General features: G+C 44.1%; 1 protein-coding gene across 1 annotated transcript in view; it reads right to left on the bottom strand.

Annotated features, from left to right (window-relative positions):
- Positions 1-18403, bottom strand: part of LOC115087279 (lysosomal-trafficking regulator-like) — a 1534685-nt gene that overhangs the window by 1171808 nt on the left and 344474 nt on the right. Inside the window, 1 exon segment of the mRNA XM_029594260.1 lies at positions 6493-6628. Within this exon segment, the coding sequence (XP_029450120.1) occupies positions 6493-6628 (136 nt within the window).

The raw sequence follows: 18403 nt of genomic DNA, 5'->3' as shown, positions 1-18403 counted from the left end.
TATCCCTCCCAGATAATGGCGAGGACCCACTGGTCCGACGTAATCTCGACCCATCTGGGGTAGAAGAGGGTTAACCTGCCCCCTATGGCTCCGTCCCCCAGATGAATCGGCGGATTCTCATTGGGAGGCGCGGCCGGGACCCGAGCCCGGGCCCGCTCCCCTCTTGCGCTGCTTGGTCCGAAAGGACTGATTCCTGGCCTGAGGGCACGGTGCCTGGTAGCGACCCCTGTAAGGAACAAAGCGCTGGGAACCCCTGCCCCTGGAGGGCCTTGGAAAGGCGCGTTGGCCCCTTCTGAACCGATCTTCCGGTAGTCTGGGCACTGGAGAGGCACCCCATGTACTGGCCAGTTTATCAAGGTCGCTGCCAAATAGGAAAGAGCCCTTAAAGGGCAATCTTGTGAGGCGTATCTTGGAAGGCGCGTCAGATGACCATCTCCGGATCCAGAGCTGCCTCCTGGCAGCTACGGAGGATGAAATCCCCTTAGCTGTTGTCCGTACCAGGTCAGATGCAGCATCCGTGAGGAATGAAAGAGCTGACTCCATGTCTGCCGCTGGAGCGTTGTTTCTAACCTGTGCAAACAGGCACGCATCACCACTGTGCAACAAGTTGCGATCCGCAAAGATAGAGCTGCCACCTCAAAGGTCTGTTTCAGAATGGCGTCCAGTCGCCGGTCATGAGGCTCCCTGAGGGCCGTCCCCCCTTCAACTGGAATGGTAGTGCGCTTGATCACAGCGCTAATCAAGGCGTCCACCTGAGGGCACACCAGCAGGTCCTGAATAGCCGGTGCCAATGGGTACATGCTCGTCAGAGCCCAGCCCCCTTTGAAAGAAGCCACTGGTGCCGCCCATTCTAAATCTATCAGTTGTTGGGCTGCTTGTAAGAATGGAAAATGGCGGGCTGTAGGACGAAGACCTTCCAGCAGGGGGTTCTGCGCGGAGGGCACCGAAGCGCTGGGACCTGTAATATCCAATTCCGCCAGACACTGAGACACCAGGTCGGAGAGATTCTCTTTAGGGAAGAACCGCCTCATGGTTCTATATGGCTCAATCCCTGGGGGAAGGTCCCCCTCGTCCGGGAGTTCGGACTCGTCCGGTGAGACCTCCTGGTCTGACTGATCCGGACTGTCCAGTGGTGGGAGGTCCCGCTCGCGATAAGGGCGTGAGAGTCCAGGAACAGGATCTGCAGGAGCTGCCACCGCAGCAGCCGCCGCAGCAGCCGCCGCAGTCGCAGCCACCGCAGGAACCACAGGAACAGCAGGAACCACAGAGCCTGGACGGGAAGCCGTTTGCATCTGAACGAAGGCATGAATCCCCTTAAAGAGATCCACCCAGGAAATTGAAGCAGCCTCTAATCACCGGGGTACAAGATCCCCCGGGATTCCTGATTGGTCGAGACTGCCCCCTAAATCCGGGGTAGCCCCTGGGGAACTGTCAACACATCGTGGCTGAGACCGTTCCTGGCCTAAAGGTCCAGCGGCCTCCTCACATTGGGCACATAGGGAGTCTGGCTCTTCACTGCGCGTGGCTCTAAGCTGGCATGCAGAGCAGAGGCCAAGGGCTTTAATGCCGGAAGCAGGCGGCGCCATCGCTGAAGATGCTGCTGCGTTCTGATCCATTGAAAAATATGCGCTGAATGCTTAATACAACAGGCGCGCAATAATAATAATATGCGGCAGCAATGGGCGCTTAATAGAACAGGCGCACAATAATAATAATATGCAGCAGCAATATGCGCAATACGTTCTCAGCAATAGGCGGCCAAGAAAACAGCCCAAATGTATGCAATATGCACTCAGCAATATGCCGTTAGCAATACACGCACTATGGCTCTCAATAGGCTTTCAGCAATATGCAGTTAGCAATATACGCTCAATAGCATTCAATAGGCATTCAGCAATATGCGGTTAGCAATATACGCTCAATAGCATTCAATAGGCTTTCAGCAATATACGGTTAGCAATATACTCAATAGCATTCAATAGGCTTTCAGCAATATGCGGTTAGCAATACACGCTCAAAAGCATTCAATAGGCTTTCAGCAATATGCGGTTAGCAATATGCGCTCAATAGCATTCAATATGCTCTCAGCAACAGGCGGTGTAGCAATACCTTTCAGTAACCGGCGGTTAGCAATACACGCTCAGTGGAAATGCTCACAACAATAAGGCCATATACGCACAAGGAGGAATAAACCTGCGCCAATTACCGGCGCCCTACCTGAACGAGGCCCACAAAATGGCGCCCTCCTTGGCGTGCCACGCTGCCGATCCTCTGTTCCTTCGGAGATCCGAACAACGAGACGTACGCCTCACCTGAATCTCGGCGCTTCTCGGCTGGAACCCAGGCGGTCTCCGGCTGCGGGGAGAGCGGGCAACTACCTTCACCACCGCTTTTGAGGATATGCACCCGCTGCCTCGTCCACGCCAGGACCGAGGCGCCTCGTGAGCCTCACCCGAACCTCGCCCGGGGGCTGTGTCCCTGCCGCGCTTTGGCCGGACCGAGGACTTAACCTCCGGGGGGATCACGGGAATCACCCCGGGCAGCTCAACTGGGGGAGTGACCTTCGGGTATCACCGCAGGAGCGCGGGGCTCGATATTTTCACAGAAAGCAGAAAGTAGAACCTAGAATTATAAGAAAAAAAGAAAAAGATTAAAGTAGTCTTGGAAAGCACGCTCGACTAGCGTGCAGGCACTCCAAACTGCTTTGGAGACGAAAATTACTGAGTTGCTACGCTTCCTGTGGGGATATATATACCCCCGTGCTGACATCAGATCCGTCTCCAACTGCTAGCACGCGGATACTATCCCATTCGTTCTGAGTCCATCTGGCTACACGCCAGGAAATTGAGCATCTATTTTCCAACCCGCCCGCGGGCAGATTTTTTTTTTTTTTGGGGCCTCCAACTTAATATCGCTATGATATTGTCAGAGGGTGTACAGAAAAGCAGGTTTTCCTGCTTTTATATACATTTTCCCGGTACCGGCCGAAATTAACGCCTGCCTTTGGGTAGGCGTTAATTTCTGAGAGTAAAATGTGCGGCTTGGCTGCACATTTTACTTTCTGTATCGCGTGGGACTAACAGGCTCATCAACATGCATTTGCATGTTGCAGGCGCTATTAGTTTCAGGGGGGTTGGCCGCGCGTTTTCTACCCGCTATTACCCCTTACTGTATAAGGGGTAAAAATAGCATGTCGAAAACGTGCGGCCAAACGGGGGCTAACGGTGCACTCGGCCGAGCACACCATACTGAATCGGCCCGTGTGTGTGTAAACACCGATTTACATGGATAAATGCATCAAATTTGCATGTGTAAAATCTACTCACGTATCCTTTTAAAACTGGAAGTAAATATACACATGCATATCATTTAATCATACTTACCTCACTAAATAGCACCCTTGCTGCTACTTACATGGCCAAGTTCAGACATATCCTTTTCACACTTATCCAGATAATTAAGATGGCAGGACAAGTCTGGGAAAAGGACTACTTAGATGGATAAGTCTTTAAAAGCTACTTATCCATTTCAGTCAGATAGCCGCTAAGTAGAGCTTGCAGATTTATCTGGTTATCTGATTTAGACGGCTAAGTAGCACTTTATAGACATATCCATCTAAGTAGTGCTTTTTTCACATATCCAGCTATCTTACTTAGGGGACAATGTAATATTAAATGCGGAAAGCGGGCGCTGACTTTTCAGCGCCCACTTTAACGTGTGTATGGCACCCGCAAGGGGGGTGCCATGCAATAAAGAAATAAGGGGGGTCGCGCTAGCAAGGAGGCGCTAGGGTCGCTTGCGCAATCTTAGCGCCTCCTTGCTAATGCGACCCCGCAGTTACCAGCTGTCTGCCGGTTATGAACACTGACGCCGATAAACTCGGCGTCGGTTTTCATCACTGCAGTCAGCCAGTAATGAAAACCGACTCCAAGCATATCGGCGTCGGTCTTCAATGCGGCTGGCTGAGGTTATTTTTTTCTTTTCTTTTTTTTTTTACTTTTAAAGAAGTTCAGAAAAGCAGTTTTTTCTGCTTTTCTGTACTTTTTTTCAATGCACTCAGCTATTAACACCTGCTCCAGGCAGGCGTTAATAATTGATTGATAATTGTGCATCTGAGACACACATTTATTTTTTTGCATTTGGAGTGAATGAGTAATAGCCTCATTCACATGCATTTGCATGTGATGACTGCTAGCTCATTCACTCGGCGTCGGACGCGCGTTAAATAAGCGCTAATCCCCCTATTGCATTAGGGGGTGGATTAGCGCCTATTTAACCCGCATCTGACTGCGGGTTATACAGTGAACTCGGCTGAGCGCATTGTATTGCATCGGCCCCTTAGCTGGGTAAGTCTGACAAGCGCTACTTAGACAAGTAGCACCTTTCATTCTTATCTGGCTAATAAACTGTCAATATAGTTTATAGAGAGGTTTCCTAAGTTTATAAATGCTTTCTGTTAATTATTAAATAGAACAATGTTTATCATTTTAATTTTTGTACAATTTTAAAACTTATAGCTGTTATAGACCAGACAACCCGGGGTAACACCTAATCCTGGGTGAATTCTGAGCAAAAAATGTAACATTTTGCACACAAAAACCTAAAATTTTGCAAAATTCTCCTTGCTTTATATTGTGCAAAATAACATAATATGCATGACAATCTTTAGGTAATCAATTTAAAATAAAATACAAAAAAAGTTAGCACTTGAGGATGCAGAGTTTAATATTTTGAGCCGAAGTTCCCTAGTACAGTGTAAGAGTATCCCTTCCACCCTCTCCCCCTACTCCCCTGGCCAGGCTCCTTTCATTTTGCCCTCTCAGGCCCCAACTCCTATCTACACCCTCTACTATCTCTTCCCTCCCCTTCTAGGTTCAACATCTTCCACTCTATCTCCACTCCCAGAGTTTGACCCCTCTCTCAGTACTGCCCCTCACACAGGCTCTCTCTTTCTCTCTCTTGCAAATACACATCCCCTCATACAGGCTTCCTCTCTCTCACTCGCACACATAGACTCTCACACAGGCTCCTTCTGTCTCTCACATACACACACACATATACAGGCTCCCCCCCCCCCTCTCTCTCAAACACATATCCCTTCACAAAGGCTCTCTTTCTCACACACAGATCTCACAAACAAGCACCCTTACTCCCTCACATACACACCACCTCCCACTCTCTCACTGATATACACACTCATTGCAATCTTCTCTCATAGGCTCCCTCTCTCTTGCACACACACCCATGCACCCTCTCACATGTTCTCTCTCTCTTACACATATACACATCCCTAAACACAGGCTCACAGTCTTACACACACATACACACACACACCTCTTTACACAGACTCAATCTCACTGGGACATGCATCATCTTCACTGGCAGCAGCACGGACCCCACTAGTGGCCTGCTCCACTCATGCCACGTCAGGGCCTGCTCCATCTTTGATACGAGTGGGATGGACTCTGCTCATGGCAAATCGAGACCTGTACTATCTTCGTCATGAGTGGAATGGGCTCTACTCACAACTGCTGGGCCTGAACCATCTTTGCTGCGAGTGGGATAGGCTCTGCTCGCGATCACTGGGGCCTGCACCATCTTTGGCATGAGTGGGAAGGGCTCTGCTCAAGGCATGCTGGGGCTAGCTCCAAATTCTGCGCAGAAAATGGAAATTCTGCACAGGAAGGGAATTCTGTGCAAATTCTGAGCACTAGAATAATGCAGAATTCCCCCTGGAGTAAACACCAGCAGTGTTTGCTAGTATGTATGTGTGTGTGTATATATACACATACACATACATAATACACACACATGTACACAAATATCTAACATAAATTAAAAAAAATATGTATGTATCTTCAAATAAACTCAAAACACTTTCAATTTACTATTACAGAATATGCCAAATTTCATTTTTGAAAGGATCATAGAAGCATACTTCATACTCTATTGGAGCTCAATCAACTTTTTTCAGAAGAAATGGATTTGCCATATTGGGAGCATTCTGCTACAGTACTCATGCTGCCTGTTTCATACATATTTAAAACAATAACTTTTCAAAGCACAACACATGATTAAGCTGAATGCAACCTACTTATTTGGTCACTGTTACTTCTCTCTGCTCTGAGATGTGTATTTCTGCAGTTCTTAAATGACTAAAAATGTAAAAAAAATACACCGAATCCCAAACTGGTACTGTTGACAAGACAAATAATTCATATGTATAAGGCAGAGCTTCCTACACCTGTCCAGGTGACCCCACAAGCTAGTCAGGTTTTCAGGATATCTACCATAAATAATCAGGAAATAAATTTGCATTTACTGATTTCTCCATGATATTCAAATTCATCTCATTCATAGTCTTTGGCTCTGGGGTCACCAGGACAGGTTTGGGAAACCCTAGTACAATCTATTTCTCAAATTTCTGATCAAGTCATGGTTACCTTTCCAAAATGATAAAAAGCATATTTAGTCAAATTTAAGAAAACATACCTAAAAATAAAAGTTCTAGTATTCAAATCTGCCCAGATTTGCAATACAAGTGCTTTTGAACCTAAAGAAATGATGTGAACACAGCCATCTTCCACAATTGTATCTCCATAGTTAAAATGGCCAGGTCCTTCTTGCTCTAGAAAAGTAAACAGATATTGAATGTAAGAAAAAAAATACATTTTACAAATCACACCATCACAAACATACATTCTATAGAGAATAGTTTTAAAATTTTAACAAAAAAAAGTGATCCATTAACAAAGTCAGATTGTATTCTTTGAAACTAGAGAATAAATTGATTCCCTACATGAATATTTGAAATGCTTTACCAACTCTGTGCTGTAAATGTTTTCTCGACTTAAAATTTTATCCTATCTTGTGAATATCATCACACACTGCTATGTATATATCACCATGTAGTATATGTTTATAAAATTATTTCAATATTCCTCAGAAACAAAAAGACAAACTGATTACCTTTAATAGATGTTCTCCGGAACAACAAGATAAATCGTCCATACAAGTACTCATTAAGTAGGTGGCATTACCTGAAGTTGCTGACATAGAAAAGTTCTCTCAAAGCCCAGAAAATACTAGAAAACTTTTCTGAGCATGTGCAGACATTCCTGCACAGCCACAGTAATGTATTCGCCTTAGTCTTACATATAAACCGAAGAACCAAGTCCAAAGAGGTGGAGGAGGATATATGTGAGTAAATTATCCTCCTGTAAAAATAACTTATGATTTGCATGCAGAGTCAGACCAAGGTCTATTGAGCCCAGCATATCCTGTCTCAGACAGTAACTAATCCAGTTTGCAAGCACCTTGCAGATTCCATAAAGTGGATCTAATTTCTGTTACTCACTCAAAAGAATAGCAATAACTTTCTTTAGCCTACCTGGCTAATTATAAACCTTTCCTCCAGGAACTTTTCCAAAGCACTTTTAAACCACGCTATGCTAGTTGCCTTGATCACAAACTCAAGTAATAGATTCCACAGATTGATAGTGCACAGATTGAAATAGTACTTTCCATGATTTCTTTTGAATCTACTAGTTGTCAGTTTTATGGAGTTTCCCCTTGTTTTAGTGTTAATAGTTTAGGGGTGCATGAATTGTCAAACTGACAGGTGATTAACAGGTGGCTCAGACAGTATTCACTTCTGGGTTAAGCCCCGCCCACAGACCTGCCACTCAGCATGCAATTCCAGTCAAAACCCCATACTTTGCCCTACCCCTTCGTTAAAATCCATCCTAGCCCTGACCAAAAATTGCCCATTTTTTGTTATCACAGCGGAATGCATCCTCTTTCTGTGCCTTTTTGATATCATGGACCAGAACAAGAAATACGTTTTTTCAAGATGCCAGTGGGTGCCTGAGGACAGGAAATGACACACATCCAAGAAGATGACTGTTGTATTAGAGCCAAGAAATCACATCATGGGAAACATATACAGTAAAACCAGAACAAACCACATTTTACCTGTGATGCTACTGGAGGCGGCCATATCACATCAAGCATGCTCTGTCAGTGGCTATATCTGTCTACAAAGTTGGAGCATGGGTTGCAGCCATGTTTAGAACTGACATCACTGCTGAGCATATGCAGGAACTCCACAATACTTGTATAAAAGTTAATGAGCAGAAAGCACTTTATTGTTTTAAAGCTCTTGCTTCTGGCTGAAACCATGGTAGCTCAGATGGAAGAATATTAGCTACAACATCTAAATACCCTGGTTTCAACCCAGGCTGTGGAAATCCTTTTTAATTTTTATTTGTAAAATTGCTATTCTTTCTATTTTAAACATCTCATAAACAGAGATGTGGGATTTATAATCCCAATATCTTTTTCCAGCCCACCTCTTCCCTCTAACTCAGAAATGCAAAAATGCAGTCTCTTTCAGGGCAAAATACAAATATATCAGAGAAAACTTTAAAATGTGTAGAAAGCTGCACAAAATGTACCTATTTTCCAGAAAATAATTTAAAAAGTGTTCATTTCTTAATATTGATGTATCTAAAAAAGAGCAGAAGCCAGGTTGTATTACTTTTCCTTCAAAGTGTCATTTTGCTGCACATTCCAGACAGCTTTGCTTGTTCTCCTTAAGCCAGCGAGTAGCAGAAGGTGTTCATTTCAGCATAGTAGCCTGTCACCCCCACATCCATTAGAAAGGTGCTTTCTTGAGGGCCTGTAGTTTGAGCATATTCCTTTTTTCTACTTCCACTATTTCTGCTGATACTCACTAATCTCTGGAGTGGCCTCTCTTTCCTGTGCCTCTGCCTTTTGGGCTCCTGGTCACACACTCTAATTGGCCATATATTCTTCATCTTAGATGCAGGGATTTGTAGGGCAAGTTTCCCTTTCACCTGTGGATCACGAACTGTGGCAAAAATGTTAGCATTCTTTTCTACATAAGGGTTTACTTTCAATTATACCTTCTGTTGCAAGGAGTCCACAAACTACCATTGCTTTCATTCCCTCTTCCTTTTCCTCTAGAATATTTACTATGGGGATGACCCTCCTCAGGGTGGCACTTCAGCAACTCAGATCCACTGTCGCATCCTTGAAAGGCTTCAAGATTTGTATCCACTGCCTCATCACTACTCAATCATGATGCCCCAAGATGTGATCCATGCTTATTTCTGTTTACAGAGAGAGATCCTGAAGAGATGTCTGCTACTTCATAAACCTTTGCAGCATCAAGTAGATGGAATTCCATCATGTGCCAACATCTTGAACCAGATGCTAATGAGGCATCCCAAATTCTTCCTGTTTCTCATGCTTCAATGAAAATGCCACACTACTTTCCTGCAACTATCAGGTCCTACAGGAATGGAATCCCATGGTCCTTGGGACCCAGCCCCAGGGCATCCTTAATTTCCAGGTGCAAGTGTGCAAAGCAACATACTCCCTGACAGCCCTAATGGAGAAATTACTATTTACCTGATAATTTTGTTTTCCTTAGTGTAGACAGATGGACTCAGAACCAGTGGGTTATTCACCTCTGCCAGCAAATGGAGATGGAGCAAACTGACATCACAGTGTATATATACTCCTGCCAGTATTCTCTTCAAAAGCAACTGTTGTCTGACTAGCGAAAAACTTGATTAAAAACAGTCAACCATTACTGTTCTCAGCCAACAGGAAACACTGAACTCAAGCAATGAATATATATACCCCAACCTAGAGACTGGATGAACACTTCCCAGTAATCCCCTGGCACACCTAACCCCACAAGATGACATTAACACAATCATTCAGCAGCAGAGGGCAGGAAGCTGAGTCCATCGGTCTACACTAAGGAAAACAAAATTATCAGGTAAGTAGTAATTTCTCCTTTCCTAGCATGGATGGATTCAGAACTAGTGGGGATGTACCCAAGCTATTTCCGAATAGGGTGGGAGGTTGGCTACATTCCAGTCAACACTGCGCATGCAAAGGCTGTGGTCTTTTGGGCCTACACATCCAGATGATAATACATGGAAAAAGTGTTTGAGAAGGACTGCATCGCAGCTCAGCAAATGTTAATGGGAGACCACAATCTAACCTCCGCCCATGACACTGCCTGAGCCCTAAATGAATGAGCCCTAACCTGAGTAGGCAATGGCCTTTCAGCATCAACATATGCGCCAATGACTACCTCCTTAATCCAACGAGCTATTGTAGCCCACAAAGCTGGATCGTTCTGCTTTCCGCCACCTTGAAGTACAAACAAACTATCCATCTTTCGGCAAGGTTTAGAAACCTCCAGATACCGCATGACATATCTCTTGACATCCATTTCCATTTTCATGCATCTATTTCCTTATTCAAGGACGGCAAGGAGGACTTATTCAAGTGAAAATCCAAGACCACTTTAGACAAGAAGGAAGAAATAGTAGGGCAGCTGTATCATTCCAGGAGTCATCCAAAAGAACGGCTCCTGGCAAGACAAGGCCTGAAGCTCAGAAATTCGACCCAAAAAACATATCACCACAAGAAAAACTGTTATCAAGGTCAATAACCGCAGGAAAAGCCACAGAGCAGTCAAAACGTAGGGCTCGCCAAGAAATCCAACACCAGGTTAAGACTCCACAAGGGAACCAATAACCACAAGGAAGGATGAATATGTTTCACTCCCTTCAAGAAATGGGCCACATCAGGATGAGACGATAAGGAGTCACCGTTCACCTGGCCCCAAAACAGGCAAGAGCCACAACCTGTACCTTCAAGGAATTAAGGACCAACCCTTTATTTAACCCATCCTGCAAAAATTCCAAAATAAGTGGGATCTTAACTAAACGAGGAAGAACACTTTGATCCACACATGAAGCCTCAATCACTCACCAAACCCACACATAGGCTAAGGAAATGGAGAACGTCTGAGCTTGTAGCAAGGTGGCAATCACTGGAGAAGAATATCCATGCTTCAGCAAGCGAACCCTTTCAAGGGCCATACCATAAGACAAAACAGAGTCGGATCTTCGTGAAGGATAGGCCCCTGCTGCAACATGTTCTTGTTCAATGGAAGTCAAAGAGGGGTCTCTACTAGGAGTCTTCACACATCTGCATACCTTTGTCTTCTGGGCCAATCCGATATTACCAGGAGCACCATCCCCCTGTTGACATCAATCCTGCGAACTATTCTGCCCATCAGCAGCCACAGAGGAAATGCATAGAGCAGCTTGTCTTCCAACCAGACCTACAGGAGAACATCGATACGCAAGGACCTCAGATCTCTCCTGTGACTGAAGAATCGAGGAACCTTCGCATTGTGAGAAGTCGCCAGCAGATCTAGGAATGGAAGGCTTCAGTGATCTACTATCAGCTGAAACACCTTGTCCTACAATACCCATTATCCTGGGTCCAGACTCTCAATGATGAGAAAGTCTGCTCTTACATTGTCTTTTCCGGCAATGTGAGAGGCCAATATCACCTGGATATGCCCTTCAGCCTATTGCATAAGTTGGTCTATTTTCTGCGACACTTGCTGGCTCTTAGTTCCTCCCTGCTGATTGATGTTGTCAGACATAACTCGGACCACTTGACCCTGCAGTCTGTCGCTGAACTACAAAAGCACACCAACCAGACTGACTGGGCATCCAGACAATTGATACTCCAGATACACTTCTGACAGTGAGCTCCTCAACCCTGGAGACTCGCACCTGTCTTGAGTATCAACCAGTCAGGGAAACTCCCTTTCTCAGATGATTCTCCTGCAACCACCACTAGAGGTGAGAGCAGATTTCGATCGGCAACTGAAGACAAACCTAATAGTCCTGAGACTGTGGGTTCCAACGAGATAGTAAGGAGCACTGAAGAGGATGCATATGCGCTCTTGCCCACAGCACCACTTCCAGGGTTGCCGCATCAAACTGTCGGGCGTATAGTGTTCACCAAAAGACGTACCTGAGACATCAACTTCTGATTCCAAACTATTGGCAGGAATACTTTGTCCTGCTTTGTGTTGAACTGAACACTCAGATACTCCAACAACTGAGATGGCTGAAAACTGCACTTGGCTAGTTCACTACCCAACTGAGCTCTTGCAACAAGATCACCTTGCGGGTCACCAGGCGGCTCACTTCTAGAGAATCAACCAGTCATCCAAATACAGGGGTACAAGGATTCCATCCTTTCTTAACTCTGTTGCTACAACCATCATAACCTTGGAAAAACTTCTGGGAGCAGTGGCTAGACCAAAAGGCAGCACCCAAAACTGATAATGGTGCCCCAACACTGTGAAATGCAGAAAACATTGGTGCTCCAATCAGATGGGAATTTGGAAGTAGGCCTCGGACAGATCCAGGGAGGTAAGAAATTCCCCCAACTGCATGGCCATTATTTACTCACTCTGAAAATGTGAAGAACTAATTTATTCAGTGTAAAATTTCAAAAAAATCATCTCCCAAGCATTTTAGAACCAAGTTTTTGACTGTTTTGTACATCTGAGGAGATAATGCAACTTTTAAGTGAAACCTAAAAAAGTGATTTTCTCATTGAAAATGTGAAGAACTGCTTTATTCAGTGTAAAATTGCAAGAAATCACCTCCCAAGCATGTTGGAACCAAGTTTGACTGTTTTGTACATCTCTGAGGAGAAAATGCAACTTTTAAGTGAAACCTAAAAAAGTAGTTTTCTCACTCTGAAATGAAGATCTGCTTCATTCACTGTAAAATTGCAAGGTTACCATGCAAAAATGAGTCACCCGCAAATGATGGTTGACTACTTTGAGATCCAGGATGAGACGAAAGGAGCCCTCCTTCTTGGGCACCACAAAATAAATGGAATATCGGCCCGTACATTCTAGAGACATAAGCATTGGAATTACAGCCCTCAGACTGAGGACCTTGACAGCATAGATTCCACTGCCTGCTTCTTCTATGGGGAGTGGAAAGGAAATACCATGAACACATCTCGAGGAACACTGCGAAATTCCAGCGCATATCCTTCTCATATCACCTCCAGGACCCACTGATATGATGTGATCTCGACCCACCTCTGATAATAGAGTTCCCCCTATCTTGTTCCCAAGAGAGGGTCAGCAAACCTTTATTGTGAAGCTCAGAAGGATCTGCTACCCAAACCCGAGCCTAACTTGAGCTGTCTGGGATGAAAGGACTGAGACCCACCGAAAGGCAAAGTCCTCTGAAAGGCTGACCCTCTGTAGGAATGAAATTGCTAGTAACCCCTGAAATGGCTCCTTATACTAAAAGGGTGCTGCAACTATTTCTTATCCTCCGGTAGCTGAGGAACTGGGGATTCACCTCCCTTACTGGCCAGTTTCTCCAACTTGCTCCCAACCAAGCGTGAGCCTTTAAAAGGCAATTTCATAAGATTAGCTTTGGAGATCACATCAGCCAACCACTTTCGCAGTCATAATTGATACCTGGCCGCTATTATCGAAGCCACTTCTCTAATCGAGGTATGAACCAGATCGCAGCCTGCATCTGACAAAAAGGTGGCAATGGGTTCCATAATTGCTCTGGAATTGACTCCAAAATCATCAACCTCCTGAGAGAAAAGCAGACAAGAGCAAGCCACCAGGAACAACATGAAGCTATCTGCAATGTCATTACTACTGTTTGAAATCTTTGCTTATGGATGGCCTCCTATCATGCACATCTCTCCACGGTAATAGTAGTCTGTTTAGAGACTGCACAGACAAGCGCATCACTTTCAGAAAATGTAGACGCTCTCTCACCACTGGATTCATTGGGTACAGGCCTTCCAATGTCCAACCCCCATTGAAATGTGCCTCTGGAGCATCCAATTCAAGATCAATCAATTCTTGAATGGCTTCTATAACAAGGAAAAAATTAAGAGGCTTTACGCAAAGAAATCAAAATGGGATTTTTCTTTAGCTCAGACATGGAATCTGCCTCAGGTACTCCCAACATCTTCAAAGTTTGGGAAATCAGGGTCGGCAGTTCATCTCTATGAAAGAACCTATACGGTTCCAGTCCTGGAGGAAGTTCCCCATCTTCTAGAGAGTCAGGGTGTACCTCATCATCAGTGCCATCAAGATTCCTGTCGGGAATACCTGCAGCTAACCAAGGTGTTCTCCGGCACTTAAACATCAAATCGGAAGATGGAGGGGCCACCACCTGAGGATCTGACCTCACAGGATTTGGTGGGACTTGAGAATTTAAATTAGTTGTTAATTGTTGCTTTAAGAAAACTGCCTCATGTTGACTAGTAAATGAAATGAAAAGGTCATGATCAGCCCAGAGACAGAAACACAAGCTGTGCAATAGTGTGGAAAAGAATGAGACTGCATGAGATAAGAAGGTGCCTGGAAAGCAACTATAAGAACAAAAGAACTACTGAGTAAGCACAATATGTGAAGTCTGAGAGGTGCATGAAGGAAAGGTACCAGCAAACGTAGGGGATGAGAGAGAGGGGAGGGGGGAAGAATATGCGAGCCATGTTTAACAGTATATAAAAGACTAATGCAAATTTAAAACGATGAGTAGATTGGCACTGCCTGGTGCAGTTAAATTCTGTGATACTTGGCTTCATTTACTCCCATAAGGAAACACAACCTTGAAATAAACAATCCTGCCAGCTCTTATAAGATCTCTAAGCTATTTAATAAATGTTATGTTTTGAAACTGAAAGTCTGTTTCATCACTGGCTATCTCTGGGGAGGAAACCAGGTGGGGTAAGTTTCAAGGTTTTAACAGAGGATCTGACCTCACAGGATTGGGTGGGGCTAAATGTAGTCCTGGATAATACTTTGTAATTGGGGGCTAACAGATGCAGTAGATGCTTAATGCCCAGATTCTCCACTACCTGAAGAAGCTGGTCATTCAGGGCAATCATTTCCATGATACACCTCGATACTACTTTGGAAGCAGCCTGTCTCTTAACCAGGGACAGTGATACAGACTTCCATTCTATTTCCTCTATGGTGGATTGCTGCAGCAAATGCATGGCAGGGGCCTGCTGGCCTGCCACCTGACTGGTGGAAGGTACCATGGGATAACCATGGGAAAAATCTTCCTTTTCAACTCCTTTCCTCTGGCTTTTACTTTGAGTGGCAGAGGGATCCCCAAGGCTAGTAGTGCTGCCCTCTGATGCCAATGCCAGCAAGTGCTGCTTCTGTAGGTGATGCTGCATATCAGCATTTGTCAGTTGCCCTAGTACCCTTCCTTGACTGATAGCCTTACTGCAGTGAATACACTGAGAAAAACATGGGTCCTCCCCTCACTTTACAGTGATTTCGGACCAAGGATGTCTTGCGCCATCTCTTCTATGCATCCCTGGGGGATAATGCTGGCGCTGGAAAAGGCAAGAGCATGGGGAAAGATGGCATCCTGAGAAGAGCCATGTTCATTTCTGCTCCTGCCTAGTTTCATTTGGATAGTTTCCTTCATACCTCCTAAAAGAAAGGATAAGGTGAAGGTCTTTCCCTCTATCTCCACTCAGCCTGATTATTTCTTTCATGGCTCCTGGAACCGCTACTGTTGAGGGGAGGAATAGCCAATGGAGGAGCACCTTGCTCACCAGGGGATGAAGATTCCCTCAGCCCCCTCAATGCTTGACCTCCATTGCTTTGGAGAGACGCTGCTTTTTCTGAGACGCTGGTGTCGCAGATTGATAAGGTCAATTGTTCAACGCCGTTAGAGAGGACTCACGGAGCACTGAGAGAGGAAGCTGCGGCAGCCATATCGCTCATGGGGAGTAATGGAGAGATGGCTGTCTCTGCTCAATCGTCGACTGCAAATTTCTTTGGAACTACTGATTCAGCCATTGAGGAGGTTTCCCTGTATCTTCTCCCTCTATGGTTAATCTTCCTGCCTCAGTTGACTTTTGCTTTTCTTCTACTAAGCCAGTAGAGGTAACACTAGGCACGCTGTAGGAACTAATGGCCAGGCTTGGGCAAGCCATTAAAACTTGCAATGGGAAAATTTATTTGCATACCAATAGACTGGAGCCGATGGTTAAGACTCATGATTCTAGTTTACAGAGTATTCAATCTTCTATTGAGAAAATGGTATCTAATATTCAAGATATACAAAACTTTAATCTAGCCACGATTAAAGATAGAAATGCACCTTCTAGGAGAATTGAACTTATAGTGAACTTGAATCAACATTTGAACCTCAGACTGCTCAATTTTCCTAAGATAAATGGAGGAACCGCCTCATATTACTTTGAAAACATACTTTCATGAGGTGGTTCTTATTCTAGAGGATTTGGGACCCTCTATCAACAGAACTTTCTTTCTTCCAGTCTAGTCTGTGGATGATCGCCGATCACCTCCATCTGGAGTTTTTTTTAGATTCATAAAATCTTACTAATATCCTGGACCAGTCAGGATTTGACATGATAAAACAGTCCACATTGCTTGTTTCCTTCACTACTGAAAAAGATATTAGTAAAATCATGTCTTTATTTTAGGCATTTAAACTCTCCTTTTCATGATCATTGTATAAGAATGTTTCCTGGTATTGCTAGAATCACACAGGGAAGGGGAAAGGGGTTGTTTATCATTGAGGCAAGAAACTATTGCTTCAGGCGCCAGGTTTCTTTTAAGGCATCCCTTAAAATGCATTATTTAAAAAAAAAAGCAATTGTTGAGTTTGTTTTATTTTTTGCTCCAGAACAATTGAGAGCCTTTTTATTTTAAAATTTTTATAGACCGACATTCGTTGGGATCATCATATCAGTTTACATGGAACATGAATATAGCATAAAAGGGGCTTTACAAGGAACTGAGTTTAAACCATATAATAGCTTGGAACAGTAATAAATAATAACATTGCCTAGGTTTTAAAGTAACGAAGTAGTAGTAGTATTAGATGAAATAATGTGATAGTATTAGATAATAAAATTAGGTTTTAAAGTAACAACGTAACAAATAATATAAGGTAACATTGCCTATGTTTTAAAGCAACGAGCTAACAAAGGCTTTATAATGTATAGAATTTTAAAAGTGTTATGGTTACATTTGCACAGTGACATTGTGTAACAGGGTGTTACGATTGAGAAGTTTATCGGTGAAAATGACATTGAGTGACATTGATTAAGTTATGAAATACAGTAGTAGTGGGGTAGCAATTCCAAGAGTACATTAAGCTTTGAATGCTAAAGCCAGCCATAGCCCACATGTAATTCTGATTCACCCTGTCAAGAATATATATTATTCAGCTCCTGCCAGGATATGCTTTTTCCTATCTAATTTCCTTTATCTCCTCGAATAACTGCTCCAGTTTGCCTTCCTTTCTTTAAAATTTAATTTAGATATGCCATATAGTTTATTTCCAATTGTATTTGTTTTCCTTCTTTTTCTGTATTCCATGTGATGCCTAAAATAGAAACATAGAAACATAGAAATGACGGCAGAAGACGACCAATTGGCCCATCCAGTCTGCCCAGCAAGCCTCACACTTCTTTTTTTTTTTCTCATACTTATCTGTTTCTCTTGGCTCCTAGTAACCTTTGGTTCTATTTCCCTTTCACCCCCACCATTAATGCAGAGAGCAGTGATGGAGCTGCATCCAAGTGAAATGTCTAGCTTGATTAGTTAGGGGTAGTAACCGCTGCAATAAGCAAGCTACACACATGTGCTGGATAAGCGTGAACTATTAGTTTTACTTCTCCCCTGCCGTTGAAGCAGAGAGCTATGCTGGATATGCGTGAAGTATTAGTTTTACTTCTCCCTGCCGCTGAAGCAGAGAGCTATGCTGGATATGTGTGAACTATTAGTTTTACTACTCCCCTGCCGTTGAAGCAGAGAGCTATGCTGGATATGCGTGAAGTATTAGTTTTACTTCTCCCCTGCCGTTTATTAAAATAAAATTTTATTTTATAAAATGTTTATTTTACAAAGCAAAATTGCTTACCTTGTAATAGGTGTTATCCCAGGACAGCAGGATGTAATCCTCACATATGGGTGACGTCACTGTCGGACCTCGAACGTGGGAAAAACTTCTGTCAAAGTTTCCATAAACTTTTGACTGGCAGCCTGGGGCTACTGAGCATGCCCAGCGTGCCATGATATTCTCTGCCACAGGGGTCTCACTCCAGTCTCGTATGTAGCAATAAGCTTTAGCAAAAAATAAAATAATAAAATTTATCGGACCCAACTCCGCGGGGTGGCGGGTGGGTTTCGTGAGGACTACATCCTGCTGTCCTGGGATAACACCTATTACAACAAGGTAAGCAATTTTGCTTTATCCCAGGACAACCAGGATGCTTGTCCTCACATATGGGTGATTAGCAAGCTAGAGGCTGAGTCATTTTGCCGTGAAGCAATGGTGAAGTATTGTTGTTAAAATGAATCAGCCGAAGAACACAGCAGGTTGGATGTGGAAGGAGTTGGGATTAAACTGGAAACAAGTTCTTTAAGACAGATTGTCCGTAGGCTGAACCTTGTCGTCCTTCTTTATCTAGGCAGTAATGAGCTGCAAAAGTGTGAAGAGAA

The sequence above is a fragment of the Rhinatrema bivittatum genome, chromosome 3 (assembly GCF_901001135.1).
Source record: "Rhinatrema bivittatum chromosome 3, aRhiBiv1.1, whole genome shotgun sequence".
NCBI lineage: Eukaryota > Metazoa > Chordata > Amphibia > Gymnophiona > Rhinatrematidae > Rhinatrema > Rhinatrema bivittatum.
The sequence above is the reverse complement of the archived record's forward strand: the minus strand, read 5'-3'. Positions and strand labels throughout refer to the sequence as shown.